The 21751-nt window shown below is 42.3% G+C and overlaps 1 protein-coding gene across 6 annotated transcripts in view; it reads left to right on the top strand.

Annotated features, from left to right (window-relative positions):
* The window catches only part of ZNF827 (zinc finger protein 827), a 151470-nt gene that overhangs the window by 55974 nt on the left and 73745 nt on the right, over window positions 1-21751 (top strand). For all 6 annotated transcript variants that reach the window (XR_001602743.2, XM_016206900.2, XM_016206905.2 and 3 more), the window contains exon 5: window positions 3871-4104. Coding sequence is in view for 5 of the 6 variants with exons in the window: in XM_016206900.2 (XP_016062386.1) it covers window positions 3871-4104 (234 nt within the window). In the remaining variant the exon portion in view is untranslated. The remainder of the gene's footprint in view (window positions 1-3870; window positions 4105-21751) is intronic.

Below are 21751 nucleotides of genomic sequence, written 5' to 3'. Positions count from 1 at the left end.
AAATTAGTGTTATGATCAGGTGAGGTCTTATAGCTGTAGAAGCACCTGGTATATTGCTAAATTTGTTTCGATGATTACAGTTTCAGGAGACACCATTTACACAGGGCAGATGTGACAAACAAGGACAGATTTCAGACAATTCACCTTATAATCTCAGGATCCCTTCACTGAAATGTATTTAGATACTTAAAAGAAAAAAGATACAAGGAGATAACTGATTAGGTCCTAATAGCCCTTTTTCTTCTGTATTTTTCTCTTGCATTGAGTTACTGATGGATTCTGGTACCTTAATTCCTAAAATAATATGACATTACAAAAATAAAATGAAAAAATAAAAATATTAAGGTATCATCTTAAAAACAAGTGAAGCATTTGGAAGTTTTAAGATACCCACACAGAAGCCAAGGCAGGTGCTGTGGAAATCCTTTACCAACTGAGGTCCACTGTGCACAAATCTCTTAGTAAGAATGAAGTCAAGACTATGCACTGGGTCGGATATGATTGCTTTTCCCTAGCAATCTCCACCCCCAACCCCCAAAAGAAAATATCTTTTCATTTCACTTTTCTCTGTAGAAAAAAGTGGGTTGTTTTTGTTTTTTAACTAAGAATAATAAAAAACAGTGGCAATTGTTCAGCCATGTTAATTTTAAAATATAGGTTTTATATACTATTCTCAGTGTAAATATTTCTGGTAATTGAAAGAAAGCAGGATAACCTTCATATTACTATTTTGACATCTTTTATTTAGGCCCAAATGTTTGGGAAATTAAAACTTGAGCAAACGAGTGTCTTTCTCATGCCTTTTTGACATGTCATTAGTTTTATTTACATTTCCCTAGCACCTTACTAGTTTTATGCTATTCTTGACATTGTCAGAATGAAAACCAGATAGACTGTGCCTTGCAAACGTATAATCCAGCAACATCCGGATCACCTATTGTGGGTTTTTTCAGGTGTCTTATTGAAGTTCTGTTACATCTGGGTTGTACTAACAATGCTATTTTTTTCTTCAGTCTTATGTAGCATGTATTCTCACTATCCTCCCAGAAGCTCCTTATATCTTCAGAGAGCATCAGCATACTGGCTGCCCCCTCTAGCTAGAAGTTGGGATTTACTTCTAGGGCCTCAGTCGTTTTATAGCTTTTACTTGGCTCACCTTAGAATTTTAAAAAGTTTTAAAATAAAAAATGCAGCACTGAAGCATTTTTAAAAATACCTAACCATTCACTTTATATTATTCCTTCCCAAAGACTCCAAGTCACAGACTTGAGAGACCATACACTGTTAAATTACTCTCTCGTGACTACCTAGCATGCTCTCGGGAAAGGGTTTTATGAAGGGTCCTGGAAAAAGGGCTTAGGGCAAGAGAAGCTTTAGGAGGTGGTTAACAGAACCTCCAGGAAGTGGTAGAAAGGGGAGAAATGTGCTAAATAAACAAAGTCTTCTTAGGAGCTACCTTCCTGGTAGAGGTTGGAAATACATACTTGCTGCAGATTGCTCTAGAAGACATCTTTGTTCCCTTTGGTTCAGATTCTGATGGCCTTGTCCCCAAAGGGGTAGATTATTTTAAGCACTTTCCTTGATATCCGGACTCCTTTAGTAATGCCAGGATCCAAGTGATTATTCAAAGACACCTCAGTAAGCGCTGTGGTGTAGGCAGCAAAGCTCTTAACCTTATCCCCAAATGAAAGATCAGACCCAGGAAAAGCATTTCGGATTGCCTTTGGTGGAATATTTTGAGATTCTTAGTGTTTGTTTACCACAGGTAATAGTCGAGCACCATCTGATGTCACGAATTTGTGGCCAACGTATTTTGTTCATTCAACAGATGTATATATTGAATACCTACTGTGTGCCAGGCACTGTTCTAGGCATTCAAAATCCTTTAGCGTTAAAACAGATCATTACCTTCATGAAGAACAGACCATATGTGGTTAACATAATAAATAAGAAAATTATATAGTGTATGATTAGTCTGTGCTGCCATAGCAAAATACCACCGACTAAGTGGCTGAAACAACAGAAATTTATTTTTCACAGTTCTGGAGGCTGGAGGTCCAAGATAAAGGTGTTGTCAGGTTTGGTTTCTCCTGAGGCCTCTCTCTGTTTGGCTTGAAGATCACCACCTTTTCACTTTGTCTTCACATGTGTCTCACTTCTTATAAGGGCACCAGTCATATTGGATTAGGATCCACCCTGATGGCCTCATTTAACCTTAATTACCTCCTTATCTCCAAATACAGTCACAACGGGGTTTAGGGCTTTAACATATGAATTTGGAGGGCATATTTCAATTTTGAATAGTATGTTATCAGCTGATAAATATTTTGGATAAAAAGGAAGATTAAAGTAGGGTAAGAGAGATTGAGAGTACTGGGGAGGGGTTGCAATTTTGAACAGGGTAGACTTCCTTGAGAAGGTGGTATTTTAGCAAAGACCTGAAGGTTACGTTACATTAGTGTTGTTATAACACAGGGACCAGAGGTGGAGGAGTGGTGTGATGAAAGTTGGTCAGGGACATAGGATGAGCAGTCTATGGACTAGGCTCTAGTCCTAGCTCTTTTGGTAGCAAAACTTCCAAATGTTATGTTGGCCCTCTGGGCTCGTTTCCAGATATGCTGGCCTGTATGAACTTGTGATTCCAGAATATACATTCTTGGAGTGACATGAGTAGAAAGGACTTTGTGTCCTTTCTAATAGGTGTTTGCTTTGGGGATGTATTTTCTGCCTTTTATTTATTAAGTAGGAATGGGCTTATGGCTCATTCTAATAAGTGTTACTAAGAACTCTGTATTAGGATGAGATCTTCTTTCTCAGAAGACAAACACACCCAATAAAACCAACTTAAAAGTTCCTGTTAAGTGGCCTTTTTCAGGGGAGCAAGATGCCTGTGAAAGTTGCAAGTGGTAGAGGATGCTTGTCTTCCTTCTTGGTCTTTCCTGCGTAGTGTGTAGCTTAGTGGTACGCTGTAGCCAAGCCACAGAATCCATCCCGTAATAGGCCAGTTAGCTCTGCCCTGACCACACACTGCACACCAACCAACCATGCTAAAAATGGAAAAAGGGCATAAGTGGAAACACTGGTGAAATCTGAATAAACTCTGGAGTTTAGATCATAGTAATGTGAATTTCTTAGTTCTGACAAATGCATCATGGTTAGGTAAGATGTTAACATCAGGAATGCTGGGTGAAGGATATATGGGAACTCTTCAAACCATCTTTACAACTTCTCTGCAAATCTGAAATTATTTCAAAATAAGTTTTCTTTAAAAATTGCCCTTTGTGGACTTGGAGATGACTCGGGCTACAGACATGGACCCAAAAAGCAATACCAACTGCATGTCCCACTGTGGGTCAGTGATGTTGGCTTATAATAGAGCAAAAGTGCTGTATCTCTAGTCTGAGCTTTTCTTTCTGTCAAATTCTCTGTCCTCACCTTATACCCCACCCCAGGTTTGTGCTGTGGTTTTGCCTCTGACTCATGTTTATATTTAATATTTTATGGCAGAATAACTGCCTGAGGCCATTATTCTCTAACAGGATTGGTGGGGAGAGTGCAGATAGGCCAGGGAGGCAGCAACATAGGCAGGAAAGAAGACGTTGAGGGAAACCAAAGAGAAAATGCCCAAACACGTTGTAGAAGCAGCACTTTTTGAAACAGGATGGATTTGAAAGCTTCAGAAGCCCACGAGCTCATGGAGTGTATTGTATTTTTGTGCCCAGGGCTCAGCCGATTTTGATTAGGTTGTGGTCCCCCCTGCTGTTAGCACAGTGTGATCGTGCATCCATACTTCATTAAGTTGGGGGCAGCTAAGAGGGGAGTGGCCTTTTATATCTGTGTATATATATAATCCCTTTCTTCTTTTGACAGCTGCAAATCAGAAGGAGCCCATGAATCTTAACTTTAAAGTGAAAGAGGAGCCCAAGGAAGAGGAGGCCCTCAGTGCCTCCTTGCCTCGGTCCAACTATGTGTTCAGCCCGGAATCTGAAGTGTCGGCCCCGAGCATCTCTGAAGACACGCTGAAGGCCCAGGAAGGGAAGGGGAGTGGGCTAAGGCGGGACATGTCAGTCAAAGCAGCTTCTGAACTTCTCATGAAACTATCAGGTACTTGATTTATTCTAAAATGTTCACATTCTGATCATTTCACTTTCGAGCCAACTGGCTGCTTCCTGCACAGGCTATGATTAGCCTAATGGCCACAATGTCATTATTTCGGCGAATTTGGGGATGATTGGATTACTTGGCTTAAAGTCCTGTGTTGTGTGTATGGGTTTGTTTTCAGATGTTAGCTTTATATCTGACCTACTAAATACAACCTTTTTCTGAATATTGCTGCAGATTGTTGGAAAGCACCACTGCTTTCTAAGATGATGTAGGTCATAATTTTAAATGGGTTCTAATGACATTCAAAGCACTTCTGCTAATTGATCAGAATATCTATTTTTTCCTAATAGAGGACCTTGCATTTCTTGTCTGTATTTATATTTTATAGTCTTTAAGAACCATTGAAAATATTTTTCTTAACCTAATAAGTAGTTGAGATGGCACTTGAAGTAATTACGCATAGCGTAGCAATGAGATTTTAGGAATTGAAAATTTTATAATGGGATATTACAATAATTAATCTCAGTCCTTAAGATGAATGACTTTTAAAATTAGTATCTAAATGTAATCCCAGCCTATCAAATGTTGGCAAAACGGGTTATAACTTGAAATTTATGTACCCAGACTCCTATCTGCTCCAGCCCCTTCTGAACAGGTAAACATTTAGTGTCTTTTAAATTGAAAGGTATGACTTTTTAGAACATGGAAAGAAAAGTTATATCAATAAAGTTATATCAAGACTTACCAAGTCATACTGCATCCTTAGTTCACTACTGCTTAAAGATGTACAGTTAGGGGGGCTCCTTCCCTGCGTAATTTCCTAAGCAAATCTGTGTCCCTGGTTGACCAGTAGCTTAGAAGGTAAGAAATTATTAGTGATTTTCTTAGAGTCATTGTATCAGAACAGTTGAAATTCCTGTATTTGCCAGTTGGTGGGGTTAAGAATTCTTTCCTTTAGTGTTGATTCAGAATGCACTGGAACTTCAGGGGAACATTATTTGTTATAAAATAGAGCGTGATACAATTATTACATTTTATTATAGCTTCATTTTTCTAAACTTGGCAATGATAGTGCAGCTTTTCCCATAACTGGGAGGTCTAACAAGATTGTGCTGATTGGTGAAAGCCGAAAGTTTAAAAAAGTGATATTCAAGCCAACAGCTTTTCTTGTAGTTGAACCCTCCCTTCAGTGTTAAAAAGTCTTGGTGACAGAGAGTAATCTGTTGTTTTTTTCAGTCAATTCAGAGAGGCCACACAACTCTGATTCTTTTCCATATCATAGGCTTTCACATCACAGGGACTTGAGCTCCTCTAACAATGACTTTTTCCCCTCCTGATGGTAAGATTCTAGTGTATAATATTTCTGTCTCAGAGTTTGCTGTGCAGCCAGTATTGTGAGTAGAGAAAGCTGAAGTGGACCCGAATGATAATACGCAAAAATGAGATTTCAAGAAAGAGGTTCTTTCAGGAAAAACATTTTATCTTAATGCTTTTGGATGATGAGGTTTAAAACAATAAATTAGGAAATCACTTCTTCGTTAATGAGGTCCCTCAAATGGAATATGGCTATGCAGCCACACACATTTGATGATATTTGTGGACAGCAGTGGCCTTTCTAAATGTTTATGTTGAGTTTTATCGAGTCCATCCAATGTTGAATGGACGACATGGTCGAATTTCCAAAGGACGTCTGCCCTGCTTTGTGGTGTGGAAGTGAAAAGGTGTTTGAAGACCAAGATAACTATTTTTTGCCCTGAAAACATTTCCCAGCATTCTAAGTGCAAGAGGCCTAGTTCAAAAAAATATGCATCCCAGTCCCTACCCTCTAGGTGCTTATATCTGGTCAAGAAAAATCCGAGGGAATTCATCCAGTAAGTAACTGGCACCTGGAACTTCATTCTTCTGCTCTCTAGCAGACTGTGGTCAGGTACACTGCAAAGAAATGTCCAAGTTAGTCCTAACTATGGGCATTTGACTTAAAACAAATGTCACCATTCCGAAGCTGCAAGATAGAGAGGACTCACCCTTAATTAGGTTTCAAGTGGACACCGGAGTTTCTAAGCATGGATAGGTCAGTGCTCTTGGAAGGAGGAAGTTAGGAAAAACTTGCTATTCTGTCTTCCCTCACTTTGTAACTTTAGCCATTTCAGTGTTCATGCCCTGAAAGACGTCCAAGTATAGGACTTGTCAGTGTCTTCACACCCCCTTTCCCAGGATATTTCCTGTCCCTCTTAGACAAGGGTGGTAATTCAGTTCTCAAGGCATCTATGCAGTAGTCAGAGCTGCTCTGGATGCACCTCATGTGAGACCCCCAAGGCCTTGCTGCAGGCATCTAGTCACGCTGGGGAAAATCCTTCCGGTCAGAAGAGTCGAGCGAGAAAAGGGCATCCCGTGCAGTATCATACATTTTTTTTCCATCTTTCAGTTTGGAACCAAAGAACAGCTAAGATGTAGAATGAAAGGATTTTTCTTCTCTGTTGCTTATTTCCTGGAGAATAGAAGCTGTGATCCGTAGTAGTTTAGGCCATTTTAGCCTTTTCCTTGAATTAATAAGAGGAAGCTAGTCAATAATTTTGGCTGCTTCAATTCCAGTTTTAATTTATGATAATGCCTTAATGGATGTTGGGCACGTGGCCCAGTCAAATATCATGTGAAACTTCCCTATGTGGAGAAACCTCTGTAGGTATATTGTTTTCCAAATTGACATTTACATCTTATGGGAAAAACACGGATGCGTTAGAGACTCGACTAAATTTTTCATTAGCTGCCTGTTTGGGGAAATCTGAGTTTTCTTACTTCCTGTGGCTCAAGCTCTATGTCAGTTGTTAATTGGGAAGTCAAGTGTCTGACAGCTGGGCCAGATAAATTGATAACCATAAAGAAAGCAACCCACTCCGAGGAAACCACTGGACGCCTGCGACTACCTGTTGTTATGTGACACAAGGCAGCCAAAATAATCAAGGCTTTTCTGCTAAGCGTATAGTTGCCAAAGATAATTCCCAAAAGTCCTGATTTAATGAGGCCGACATGCCAAAGTTCAATACAGAGGATATATGACATTCGACAGACTAGGAGAATCAAGTCGCACTATTAAACTCTGGTTTTGCAGTGTCTGGTGACCTTGCAAACTTAAGGAACAGATGTGTTACCATAGATATGACTTAATGCCGAAAGCGACACAACATCCTATCTGCTTTGTCTCTGTTGTGCCTGAAGAGAAGCATCTAGACTCAAAGAGATCAAGAAATGCTCTCTTCTCCCTTTGGGGAGCCACGGGTTTACATGGGGATGTGCATATAAAATGTACCACATATATGGTTATAGCTAGAAGCAGCAGGTAACAATGACTTAAAAATATGAGTTCCACAAAAATAAGTAGCTGGAAAACCAGAGTTATTCAGAAACATTATTGAAAAACAAAACACTTAAATGTATCCAACATGGTAAGTAGAACTTGATATCCAGACCTTAATTAGAAACCTGTCTATTGGTTTTCTTATTTCTGTGCTTAAAAAAGGACACCGGATGGATTTATATTCATTTCTGATTTATATTCGTTGATCCCAACCTAGTGTTGGAAAGGAGTAGAAATGATAATTGCCTCTTGTAGAAGAATCCGAGAGGGCTCTGGGTCTGAAATGCATAGTGATGCAGGGGAGTCAGCTAAGTAAGCTAGGGCCTCAGCTGTGAGGGATTTCGAAGCAGGTGAACTTAGGTAGGGTAGTTTTCACTGGTGATGCCAACAGCTTCTGAATTCAAAAGAGCAATTAGACAGATGTTTCTTAGTCCCAATTCCAAATTCCAGCTGATGGCCTCACTCCGATTGGGGCCCACCAGTGGACACTTCTGTATCTCGGGGTAAGGGCACGTTGGGCTGACATGGGCGCCGTCACATAGGATCCACGGGAGGAGGAGTGAAAGTGGTGTGAGACCAGGAAGGTGAACAATATGTATGAGCCACAAAAGTTAAGGAGCAGATTATAGTAACTGCTATTATTTAAATATTAAATGTACATGCGTTTTGGCCGTTGGATGACATTTCCTTTCTGGTAGACCCTCAGAGAAGACCGGCCCTGCCAGGACTTTACCCAGCCAGCCGCAGCTGTGCGTGTGAGGCAGTGCTTCTCCAGGGGTGTCCCCAGACCAGCAGAGTGGGCACAGGTTGGGGACAATCAGCAAGTGTTAGAAATGCAAACCCCTAAGCCCTACTCTTGGACCTGGCTGCACCCCTGTGGTTTGTACAAGCCCTACCAGGGATTCTGACAGCCAAGTCTTGAGAAGCACTGAGCTGAGGAAACGGTTAACTAGAGAAATGAATTTTGTCCATCTGAAAAGAATGCCTTAGGTTGAAGCTAACAGAGAACAAAGCTCTATTGAATGTACATTTTACTCTTTAAAAAGAACCATCTCTCTTTAGTGGAGATTCTTTTTAATTTATTATGAAATAATGGTATCTTGGAACCTTTTTCAGAAGGGCACATGTACCTAATAAATTAAGAGAGTGTTGATTACAAGCCTCAGATAGTACTACTATTTTCAGTGTTCTTTGCTGTTAAGTTTCATGATTATTCCTGGGCAGTATTGGCATTCTTTTAGGAGGAAAAAGCTGCTCCCCCTCAACCCCAACAAATCAAAGACCATTCAAGGGACACTTCTATTCTAAAGAATTCCTTGAGATAAATTAGAGATTTTAGCTAAATAATTTCTCAGGGCAAAAATTATTCACTGTTCCATCTTGTATATCTCCTTCAGAAAATTGTAATCTATCCAACATTATAAGCAGTAAGACTTCAATAATAATCTACGAGGATGGAAAATAGCTGTTTCGGTTTTCTATTAATGTCATCTCACATTTGCCTCCTTCAAACTTATGTTATTTAATTAAGCGAAAAGAACGTGGGAAACCTAGTATCTAGTTCCGTGTGCTTCTACTTGCTTACGTACAGCTGAAAGCAAAGCTCACTCCTAACGTGAACAGATGACATGTTAGCAAGGCCATGTGAAAGGATCGAAGAGTGATTTAGAAGTATCAGTAGAAAAGTATTTAGTTTGTTTTATTAATATTGTCTGTTTATCACATTGTCAAGTACCTGGTACTGAGGAGGTTGAGAGCTTAAGATTGTTGAAGTGGCATGGTCTAGTCAGTCTGAAATTGAAAAATACTTCTTTTCACTGCAACTTGTTTTGAGCACCTAGAGAAATGTATTGAACCTAGTACTCTACTGTTCTAAGAACTCATACATTTTAGATTGTTATGTTTCAGAGGGAACTTCTAAACTGATTGTTAAGCACCTCCTCATTTTTAAAAACATCTTTATTGAGATATAACTCACATCACAAAATTTACCCATTTAAAGTGTACGAGTCAATGGTTTTTAGTATATTCACTGAGTTGTGCAACCATCTCCACAACCAATTATAGAATATTTTCATCACCCCAGGAAGAAACTCATACCCATTAAGAGTCATTTCTTATCCCCGCCCTCCCCCAGGCCTAGACAACCACTAATCTACTCTGTCTCAATAGATTTGCCTGGTCTGCATATTTCATATAAATTAAATCGTACAATACGTGGTCTTTTGTAACTGGCTTCTTTCACTTAGCATGATGTTTCCACGATTCATCTATATTGTAACATGCATCCATATGTTATTCCTTTATACGGCTAAATAATATTCCATTGGATATTATTGCAGTGAAATATTCCATTGGATATTATTGCAATGGCTACAACAATAATATAATACTAATTTTATACATGGTATAAAATGGATATACCACACATTTTGTTCATCGATTCATTCATTGATGAACAAAATTTGGATCGTTGCCCAACTTTTGCTATGATGAACATTTGTCAGGTATTTTTGTGGACATACATTTCGTTTCTCTCGGGTAGATAGCTAAGAGTGGAATTGCTGGGTCAAATGGTAACTCTGTGTTTAACATTTTGATGAACTGCCAAGCTGTTTCCCAAAGCAGCTGCACCATTTTATATCCCCACGAGCCATGTAGAAGAGTTCCAGTTTTTTTCACATTCTTGCCAAAACTTGTCATTGTCTCTCTTTTTTATTATAGCCATCATACTGGGTGTGAACTAGTATTTCGCTGTGGTTTGGATTTGCATTTGACTGGTGATTAGTGATGTTGAGCATATTTGCATGTGCTTATTGGCCATTTGTGTATCTTCTTTGGAGAAATGTTTATTCAAGTCCTTTTCCCACTTTTTAATTGAATTGTCTTTTTACTCTTGAGTTGTAAAAATTCCTTATGTATTCTGGATATAAGTTCCTTGTCAGATATATGACTTAAAATTTTTTCCCATTCTGATGATTATCTTTTCACTTGCTTGATGGTATTATTTGCGGGGGGGGGGAAACACACAAAAACCCCCACAAACTCAACATTTTCATTTTGATATACTCCAGTTTAGCTCTCTTTTATTTTGTTGCTTGTGATAATTATGGAATTACTATGTTTTCCATAATTCCAAAAATTTCATAAAAATTGGGACTTTTTTAATATTAAAATGAAAGCCTGCCTTTACTTATATTAGCAAGTATTTAATGTTCATGTATAAAAACTACAAAACCTAATTTATTGAATGAATAACTCCATAGCAGAGTTGACCCCTTTAATTTATAAATTTACTGTAACATTCTGTGCTTTAGCTGATGGCAGAGAATATTTGTGTGTCAATTTCTTTTTAAATGACTTATAATGAATGTGACTAGCAATGGGCTTACAACTAATTGGCCAGATGGCTTTCCTCATTGCCGTGTATATCTTAAGCAACTCTCAGGATATATGGGAAAGTTAAATCTCAGTAAAGAATTAGACTCATTTTTAGCACTTGAAAACTCAGAATGGACAACGTTTGGAGTGTGAAAACTGCATCTTATACAAACAAGGAATCGATCATTTTAATAAGATAAAAATGTGACATTTATATACCCAGGGAATTCTTTTCTTGAAGGCCTAGACCTTGTTAAGCTCAGAGGATATGCAGAGGTGTTATTTTCCTGCCTGGCTCGGCAGGATGGAGTCTGAAATAGCCCAGTGCGTCTCTGAAGGACCGTTCTTTTTCCAGCAGGAGAGGGGGACTTGCTCTAACAGGCTCTCCTCTCCCTCCATTGCTGAGCTACCCTCACTCTGATTAGTAAGCACCCTCTGTTTATTTTGTAACCTCACACACAGCTTACAGATTCTCGAACCCACACACCTGAGTGGCTGTTGCTGCTCCCCCTCTTCATGTGGGAGCTCGCGCAGCTCACACCCCAGGGCCAGTGACCCTGCACCCCCTTTCCCTTAGAGCCCTCAGCCCTCAGGCCACCCTTTTGCTTCCCTGACCCAGCTTCTCCACCTCCCACACCGCGGCCTGGGACTCGGAAAGGCCCTACTCAAAAAGGCTCCTGTTTTATTATCATCTCCCCGTCGCATAGCTGCATACGTTAATATAGCCCCGAAAATTTGTATTGGCTTTGGCTCGCAGAGACCAGGCAAGGACTCGGAGAGGAATTTCATCTGCTCCACCTTCGTTAGAGACTCCTTTGCTGTTTGGCTGCACGGGGGGGGGGGGGGGGGGGGGGGTTCAGCACAGTTGTAAAGTCGAGGGTAGGGCTGTAGGGTAGGGGTGCGGGGTATGGTGGAGGGGGTTCCAGACCCTCCTTTACAATATTGAGCAAAGGAAGGATGACACCTCGGAACTGTGTTTGTTTGCAGGTGGGGACAGCGTGCCCTCCTCCTGTACCTCTGCGTGGTTTTCTGTTTTCTGGTATAAATGACCACAACTGTTATCTTGTTCACAAGATAAACTGTGGCACAAACAGAGAGGCCATTTGTAAATACCATTCAATGGCGACAACTCTAAGAAGAAGCTTTATTTTCTGAGGGACCCAACTGCAGTGTGGATGCAAAAAACTGAGGAACCAGTGAGACATTCTGTTCCATTTTTCGCTCAGAGGATAAATTTCCCTTCCAGGTAGAAGCTGCGTACCTTATCCATGCATTCAAATCGTCTTCACCACTCTAAGCCTTTTATGGTTCTTGCCCTGGCTTTTTGACTATAATGTTATCACAGTTATCGTCTTGTGAGGGAGCCCACAACTGTTACATTTCTCAGCCAGAGATCTAAAACATTTTCATTCCATAGTGGTTTTTCTTCTTAATTAACCTTTCACCTTTCACTTACTCGTGTCAAAGAAGGGCAACATTTGCATGTATAATTAAACCCCATGGATTCTGTGCCCATCTGAGTACAGGCTGGTGTCGCAGACCTACCTGTGGAGAGGGGACCCCTCTCCCCACTGCCAGGTAGCCTCTTTGCTGTGACCACGTGCCCCTCAGCGCATGTGAGCACCCAAGAATGACGGGACCTTTAGTTTTCATTGGGCAGGGCAGTGTCCATATTGGCCCAAGAATGGAGCACTCTCAGGAGAGGAACTAGTTCTCCCTATGGCTTCTGTTATCCTTATAGGAAGACAAAGGGTTGAAAAGTGGTATTTCCTCTTTATCAAGTGTCAGGACCTGTGGCATTCTTTCTGAAGGAACCTTGGTCTTCCTTCCCAATGATTCTTCTGTTTACTCCACCCATATATATAGCTTTCCCCATATTTAAACCATCCTGAGTTTATGCTGGGAGTTGATTTACTTCCTATTTTCTAAATATGGGATAGCAGCTGGATTCAAAACTTTTCCTGGTTTCCCATGGTTTGCCATATATTTGTATCATTTACATCCAGAGCTGGAGAAATAAGGCAGGTGATAGAATATACATGTGACCCACCACATTTCATCTTAGGTCCGAACTCAGGTGGTGAGGGCACCTGTTTAAAGAATGAGTTATGAACTTGTTTGCTTACTTCTTGCTACTACCATCCTAATCACCACAAACACCTAGAGAATTATACACACTTCCCTATTGTCACTTCCAGAAATTCTGTTTTGGAGTCGGGATGTTCATGGGGACAGGTTTACTGGAGGCTTCCTCTGGTCCAAATACATGTCGCCAAATGTACACTTAATACCCTTGCTGTCGAGAGGGAGTGAGACCATCCGCAGAGCTGAAGGCTTAATGGGGACTAACCGTGAAACTACAGTGATTTGGGGAACTTACTCTGAGAGTGGAGTCATCACCCCTCCCTCTGTGTCTTTGAATGTTGGTAGGAACCTTTGCTTAAAACTCATCAATGCTTATTTAGCCAACATATTGGTAGTATGTAGACAATACTTATTTTTCTTCTGCCCTTTTTTTAAAGAGCCTGTAGGGACTGAAGAAGAAAACTGGGGACTAAGAGGATAGTTTAACCAAGACAGATGGTTACCTCCTTTCAATTACTTGTGCTAAATAAAACCTTTTGCATTTCGTTCATCCCCTCCGAATACTGTTGAAAATATTTTCTCCTAAAACATTGTCCACATTAGAAAGCTCTTCCCGTCTTACTCTTGTCTCAGCTTTCTTGGAGATACCCAAGGCCCAAAGGAGTCCTCCTGTGTGTGGCAGTGAGTGTTCAAGCATTAGGCCCGGTTCTCAGCTGAGGGCTGGTGACCTCTTCCTCTCTTTTCTTGCTCTCCACCACCTGCTCCAGAGAGGACCCAGCAACAGAGAGGAAGGGGAATTAAAATGAGTCACTGACACTACTTATAAGTAGCTTTGATTAAAAAAATAAAATAAAAAGAAACATTTGGAAAAGAAGGTTGAAACCCAGCCACGGAGTACTCCGTGTCTCCAAGAATCTTGGGGTAAAGTCAAGACCCCAGAGAGACCATTTTCTACCATCTGTCCAGGGGTTCCCACAGGCATGGTACTGGGGATGGGGCCTTATCAAAGGCAAAGACTCATTTATCACTGGCTATTAGAGCCTTGATTTTTTGGCAAAAGTATGTAAAGATTTGCTGGGGTTTAAATGAACCCTATCCTTTAACTTTCCTCTACTTCTCATTCTATCTTTCCATTTATTTTTTATGATCTTCCTTCCTTTTTTTTTTCTTTTGCTTATTCATTTAACAAATATTTATTGAGCTCCTAATGCAAAGGCGAACAAGACAGTGCACTCTGCTGCATGGAGCCTACATTCTCACCTCACCCCATCTATTGGGACCCATTTCTCCCTCTAGCTAGTGCTCTGTTGCTCTCTGACGCTGTGCCCTCTGCTCCATGCTTACCAGCCCTTCCCCGCCTGCTAGGAACATCGACCACTGCGGGAGATGCAGTCAGGACTCCTCAACAGAGATACATACCCTTGTGACACGATTCAGTAATATTTAGCACCGCCTAAGAAAAGCACTTTAAACTTGTCTGCATATACAAAAGCCCTTTTACCATCAGTTAGTGGAAATACTTAAAAAGTTTTGTAAAACTCTCAGTAATTGGAAAAAACCTCTTTGCTTGCTCCTTCTGCTTTTTGGGCAGTAAAGACTCCCCCTCTTTCTCCTTCCCCCCTCTTTATGCATAAAGCACTTGATAGAGATGGACCTTGCCTTCTGGTAATTTTTTTATGTCAGCAGGAATTCTGTTGAATCTTTCAGGAATTCTGTTTAAATCTGACACGTGCACACCCACCCACCCCCAGCATTCAAGTTCATGGAAAGATAGAGGAAGGCCTGTTAATCGCAACAAATGAGGTGAACAGAGCTTAAATTTATTAAATGGCAAAGGATAATGATGTTAAATAGCTTTAAGGTTAGATCAGATACTTTAATTGACCCTATTTCTTTTCTTTTCTTTTTTAAATGTGAGACAAGAAAAGTATATTCTGGACATTAGATGAAAAATAGGTTAATTTTTAAAAAATGAGATCATTTGGAATGTTACCAAATGGCAGACTTACAGTTTAAATGCACCTCTTTAGCTAATTTCCAGTGAAATCATCAAATGAAAAGAAAACAAGATGATTGGGAGAGGTTTTACATTAACACCGGGACTCTCAGAGTGCAACAGCTAACATCTGAGCCATTCCACATCATTGCTGGTTGCAGAAGCCGAGCTCCCAGTGCCCCCAAAACTCCTGATTGTCACTTGGACAAAAGTGAAATGGACAACAGTAAAATGTAATGGAGATGTTCTGACTTGTGATTGTCTTCCACGTGACCACTCTGAGAGACCTTCCTTTATGTCACAGGAAATTCCCACTGCTTAACGCTAGGCAGTATCTTACCCACAATCAAGCCCAAAACCTGTGCTGCAACCTTGGGCCCAGTTTTGTGGCCAGTCTGAAAACATTAGCAAATGCCCAGTTACCTCAGCCAAGGACCTGTTGCATTGCTTCCTGGTACAGGCGATGTGAAGATGTTTAAAAATCGACAGAAGAAGAAAGCATCAAGTACTTTGCTCTGATGGAAAATGTGTTTCTTGGACCCCTGAAAGAGAACTTCCAGATCTCACTAGCTCTTTATTGCCTTTAAAGTTCAAGTTCCACTCTTTTAGGGCATATTTGTTCTTTGCAAATTCGGAACAATTACTGAAATGGAACACCTGGGGCTGCTCATTGTGTGCTTTTAAAAACTTGATTCTAAGTTGACCCCCTGCTTACTTCTCTCTAATTGTGGATTCTGGCCTGCATAGCTAATTCTTCAGATGAAGTCGCCAGGTAGTAGACTGATATAGAGGGCAAATGCTGGTTGATTTATAGTTTTGGTGATCCAATTCAAAAGGTCAATTCTGATAAAATATCTTCAAAATAGTTTCAGGAGCAGACAGGTGGTGTGGGGGAAGGGGCATACAAAAAGCCTAGCCTCATATGTTAAACAAAATTCTCCTAATGTTTAGATTACTATGAAGACTGGTTTTACCATCTGGAAAGATGATTTAATTTAATTAATTAATTGTTTAATGCATTATTTAATTTTGTGACTTGGTCTCACGGTTTGCTCAGTTCGGATGAAATGTGGTGTGTGTGTTTGTATGTGTCCTGGAGGTCATTGTTGTGCTCTTCTGTTGAAAAATACTATTTTTTTTTTAATTAAGGGGGAAAAAAGTTCAATTCCCTACCTCACACCATTAGCACCCCTGCCCACTGTGTTATCTTGTAGACCATGCATTTTATCCATTCCAGATAATTAATCTCCCATTCATTCCACTGTTCCAAGAAGAGGGCACTGGAAAATGCTGTACTTGAAGGTTCTTGTATATCAGGAGAACCAGAGAAAAATCTGCTGCACCACTGTTTTTCTTTCATGGAGACAGTTTCCTCTCTTTTTCCCCAGGAACAGACAACCAATATGTCTAGTAGGGAAAGTGGGTAACTGACCAGAGCCTCTGTTTCCTCTGGGGTGTGGCAGCACCTGTGGGAAAGGCTCAGCTTCAGATTTCATTCCTCAGAGCAGGACTGGGAGCCTTTCCCCACTGAGGACCACTGGACTCTGAGTGTGGTTGCAATGAACCAAGGGCCATACCATAGAGAAGAGTGAAATTTCATATATAACTTCTGTGGAGAAGCATACAACAGTCCAGTCATTGAAAGAGCATAAAACTTGTCTCAGTTTGCATGGGCTGCTGTTCTGTGTGATAGCGCATAAAGCAAGAGAGACGGGGTGAAAAAGAGGACAGGAAGGGTAATGCTCAGCATCTACGCATCCGGTTCTTAATTCCCATCACAGGAATTCCATGATCTGCACTTCACTGGGGACCTACCTCCCTGCATAGGGTGAGGGAAGGCTGGGGCCTGAGGCTGCTTCGCTCCCACCTGAGAAGACCAACTCTGGTGCACAGCGTCCGGCTTCTGTGGAGTAGCATTTCCGTATCTCCCTGCATCCTTGCCTCTGCTTGAGCAGGTCTGGGCTTTGCCTCTCCCTGTGCCACCAAGGAAACCCAGCCCGACTCCTTATTCCATTTTGATTTTGGCCAAGGCAAAAATCACGTAAGAGAAAGTGAAGGTAGAAGGCCACTCGCCTTTATCAGATCCAGCGGATGGCAGGCCCTGCGATGGGATGCTACAGTGTAATCTCGTTTCTCCTTCCTGTCCTTTGTTTCACTTCACTTCACTTCCCTTCAGCCCACAATGTTGCTCACAGAGTGTAAAGGAATGTACCCGACGCCTACAGGAATCAAGTTCTATACCTGGACACAGGTGTTTTTATGCCCAACCAAGAACTTTGTATCTTTGAGGATGGCAGGTTGGAGATGAAAGATTTTTAGCTTTTTTGATTGACAGGAGTATTTCTCTAGAAATGAATTGTGCCCACCTGGCATAGTTGGCATTGCTTCTAGAGGCTCTCTGAAGCTTCTCATTACTCTAAAACACTTCTAGTTCAGGACCGTGACAGTGAGCAGTCGGGAGAGAGAGAGGTCACTTATTATGGTTTATCTCAGTGCCATTGCTGGAGTTTCATCCTTTCATATTTTGTTTTAAGTTCATAGCATGTGGGAGTGTCTGTGGTAGACTGGGGAGTCAGGAGAGGGAGCATACCATTACAGGCCTACTACGTGCAATGCTTTAGGTGACCAATGTTCATTAAGCATATTGAATGTGCCAGACCTTGTGCAGTCTTGGAGATGAAAGATGAATAAGCATCTAGCTCTCCCCTGAGAGTTCAGTCCAGAGGAAAGCAAACCCCTAAATAATAATTGCAGTGACTATAGTGTTTGCGAGGGCTGTACAGTGTAAAGGTAAGACAGAGCAGGAGGAGTGCCAGTTGGGGCAGATGAGGGAATGCTGCTCACGGAGGGGACATCGAAATAGCTTTGAAATCTGAGTAGGGTGTTATTGGATGTTTAAGAAGGAAATAAGGTGAGTAGCCCGCATGGCGCGTCCAGGCAAATGGAGTATTTCAGTATTGGGGGGCGTGAAGGCACGTGGAAGAGTCCCGGGAGCCGGTGCGGGGAGACCACGGGCCGGGGCTTCTGCCGGACAGAAAGGGAAGGAGTCATTGTAAAAGGACCGCAACCCAAGGGCAGAAGTGAGGCAGAGCTGGGGGTGGGGGGAGGCAGGAGCCAGGAGGCTTTCATGGGGGTGCCTGTGACACCCCTTCGCTTTTCTCTGGCTCCCCATGGCACAGGCCATGCTGGCCCACCCCTCTCCACTCCTTTCCTTGATTCTTTCTGCTCCTCTCTAAGAGCAGGGGTAACGCTCCCACCCCGCCTTCCCTTGCTGCCCGCACCCGGTCCCCTGATTCAGATGACGGGGTGAGGTCACTGTGTGTCACTGGCGAGTCTTCTTCTGCTGCCTGTAAGCCATCAGGAAGTCCACTTCCTGCAGGAATCATAAATACTTCACCAAAACAGAACTGAAAATGTTCCTTTGTGTTTCTCCCCAACTCAGCTTTTCATTCCTGCTCCTATTAGTACGATCTTCCAAATTTCAAGGCTTCAAAGTCATAGAAATATTTTTTTCAATCACACTACCCTTTATGCAGGCATGTACAAAGTTTCTTCGTAATTTCTCCCACATTGGTCTCTTCATTCTTCTTTCAGATCCCTAGTCCCTCTGCCACCAGTTCCTCCTCATGGAACCTCTAGACTATCTCGGGAATTTTTTCTATCTTCCTGACCATTGGTTCAGGCCCTCCTGGTCTCTGTGCTTGGATGACTACAATACACTCCCCTGCATTCCTTCGAAGTGCCTCTGCCGGGTTGGCCTTCTGAAATGCATGTGATGATGCAACCCCCCTGAGCAAACCTCCCCGTGACTGCTCCCCACTCAGGGCAGGCTTCTGGCCCAGGACCTAAGAGTTCACATTCTGCCCCTATCTACCTCTCCAATTTTATTTCTCTGGAATATAACCGGATGTTCTTTGTTAAACAGTATGTGAAATGGAAGACTTGGCTTCAGCACCAAGGTTACAGCAGGAAGAATTTTTCTGAAAAAGCACTTGCCAGAGAGTCAGAAAGTAGATGATGAGTGTAGAGGTTGGTGGAAGGGAAATGGGGAGATGGTGTTGATGGGTAGAGTTTCCACTGAGGAAGACGAAGCATTCTGGAGGTGGCTGCTGGCAGTGGCTGCACAGCAATGGGGTCTGCCTAATGCCATGACCTGCATACTGAAAAATGGTTAAAATGATAAATGTCATGTTATGTATCTTTTTCCCCCCACCCCACGAACAAACTCCTGAACCTCTTGGTCAAGTTGAGAGAATATAAAAGCAAGAGGTTATTGAAGTTTGGGGCCAGGGGATTTTGGAGAGAAGTGTGCTGTGATCCCTTCCCCCGCTGCAGGGGAGAAAGGATGGAGGAGTGATACCAACCGCCCACCCCAAATCTAGAGAGCATGACTTAAGGGACACCACCTGGGCAGTCTGATCTTGTGCTCTCCTCAGTTGGGGAGCCTGGTGGATTGGTGCCCGATATCTGCCTGGGGAAATCTAGAGGGTGGGACACGGGGTGGCCAGCCCCTTTGGTGGCCAAGTGTGCTGCATGGGGCCTGAGCTTGCCCTCTTTGTCTGATCAAATAAAAGGCACTGTTTCCTGTGTCTGCGACAGAAACCAATTTCCCACGGAGAGCTGGCATCATGGGTGTTGATTTAAATGCTGTCCACTGGGGCTGCCTAGAGAATTGATGGTTCCTCAACATAACAGGAGATGGAAGTGAACAGGTGGGCTCCTAGGGGCAGTGAAGGAAATGAGCGACCCCAGACAAGAGGAAGTTAAGCCAGGAGAAGGGAACTGCAGGGGAGAGGCCAAAGTTATAGGTCTCCAAAGACCCCATGCACAAATCCCATAACCACCTGCTGGCCTGAAGAAGGTAAAACCTTTCTAGAAAAGGGGAGTGAAGTAACACCTTTCTTATTCCCTTCACCTCTTCTCCCCCCCCCCCCCCCAGCCCTTCTCTGGGGTCTGAAAGGGCAGCTGGTGTGTTGGGCAGAAAGCACGGGGAAGGGAGAAAGCCCACCACCCTCTCCCCTCCCCCTGTAACAGGTAACCAGCAGAGTCCTCCAGACAGCGGAGAGGACTTACCTCCGAAGGAGGGTGGAAGTGTGAATTAGCACGTGGGACCCGGTCTTCCCTATGCTGAATCAAGACTGTTTCGCTGTTTGAAGGGGTTTTTAGGTTTTGTATCATCTAAGCATTATCAGGTATGCGCTTGCCTGACCTTTCTTTCCCCCAGGGAAAGGGGAGGAACTCTTCCTACCAGGCAGGTTTAAAGAGACAATGGACCACAAAACATAGAGTTGCTTTTATGTTTACACGCTGTGAGTGCTGCTTATTCAAGGTACCAGTTCCACCTCTCAGTGTCCGCCCTCTAGCCAAACCAGACAATGCGATATTCCCCGATCGCCCCGGGAGGAGTACAATTCCACCTCTGTGCTTTGGTTCACGGTCTTCCTTAACTCTTCTTCCCACACTGTATTTTCATTTCACTTCTTGCATTAGAGGGCTGTTGGCACTGTCTGCTCATTCATGTAGATTTAAACTGCTTGAGGGAAGGAACTATGTCTTATTTGCCTCTGTGTCCCACCCATCATATATCATAGTACTTAGCACATAGTAGACATTTTTAAAAAGATTATAGAATGACCAAATGACTGACGAATGAAATAATACAGTTTGATGGCTGGTATGTATTATGCTTATAAAAGTAGAAAAGACAGAATTATTGCATTCTCATTGCTTCCCCCTCCACCCGTTGCCAAGCAGAGTTTGAATAGGGCTTATCTGATTCACAGACCAACTCTTTCAAAGCTCCCAGCACACACAGTGTTCTAAACACTTCTAAAGAGGACATATCATCTTTTTTTTACAACAAAATATCCATATTTTTTAGAGAAAAATTACAAAATACAAATAAGCATTGCAATAAACAGTCACTTGCAATCCACCTCCCAGGCATAACCTACTGTTAACACGGCCTCTCATCTTTTTCCATGTGCCAATTTCTTTCTTGGAATAACAGTGTGGGCCACTTGGGGTAAAATTAATATTTGTCCTGTTATTTTAGAAAGAGATTCTAAAAAGATCTGTTATGTGTATGGAAGGGGGAAGATGATGGGAAAGAATAAAATCCTGGATGTGTAGACCTGTCCCTGGGTGTGGGAGTCAAAGCTATGTCAGTGAAATGATTCATTCAACCATTGGTATGTTCGGATGCCCCAGGCTAAAGGGAAGGAGTGGGCCAGGGACCAAGTGGGATCTATAGCAGACACCCTGTTCCCAAGTCAACCTGCCTCTTGCATCCTAAGCCAGCCTGTCCCCACACCTGGCTGTGAAGGTGATGAATACACAGGGGAGCCTAAGCTACAACTTTCAAGAAAGGGGGGTGGGGAGAGGTAGAAGAGGGTATAAGGGGGATTAAGTGGTGATATAAGAGGACTTGACTTGGGGTGGTGAACACACAATGCAATATACAGATGATGTGTTATAGAATTGTACACCTGAAACCTATATAATTTCATTAACCAATGTCACCCCAATAAATTCAATAAAAAACAAAAATAATGAGCTACGGCTTGTGAGGAGCTTTTTCTTCATTCAAGCCATGGGTGCTGATTAAATTTGGAGGAGGGGGCTGAAGACTAGAGTGTGGCAAAAACTTCACAGCAGTGGTTTTCGGTTGGGTTGATTTTGCGCCCCCCCCCCCCCCCCCCCCCCCCGAGAACATTGGCAATGTCTGGAGTTATCTGCGGTGGTCACAATTAGGGGGACGGCGACACTGGCATCTAGTGGGTGGAGACCAGGGTTGTTGCTAAACATATTACAGTGCACCACACAGCCTC

Source organism: Miniopterus natalensis, chromosome 4 (assembly GCF_054644295.1).
Source record: "Miniopterus natalensis isolate mMinNat1 chromosome 4, mMinNat1.hap1, whole genome shotgun sequence".
Lineage (NCBI taxonomy): Eukaryota > Metazoa > Chordata > Mammalia > Chiroptera > Miniopteridae > Miniopterus > Miniopterus natalensis.
This window is presented reverse-complemented; position numbering and strand designations above follow the sequence as displayed.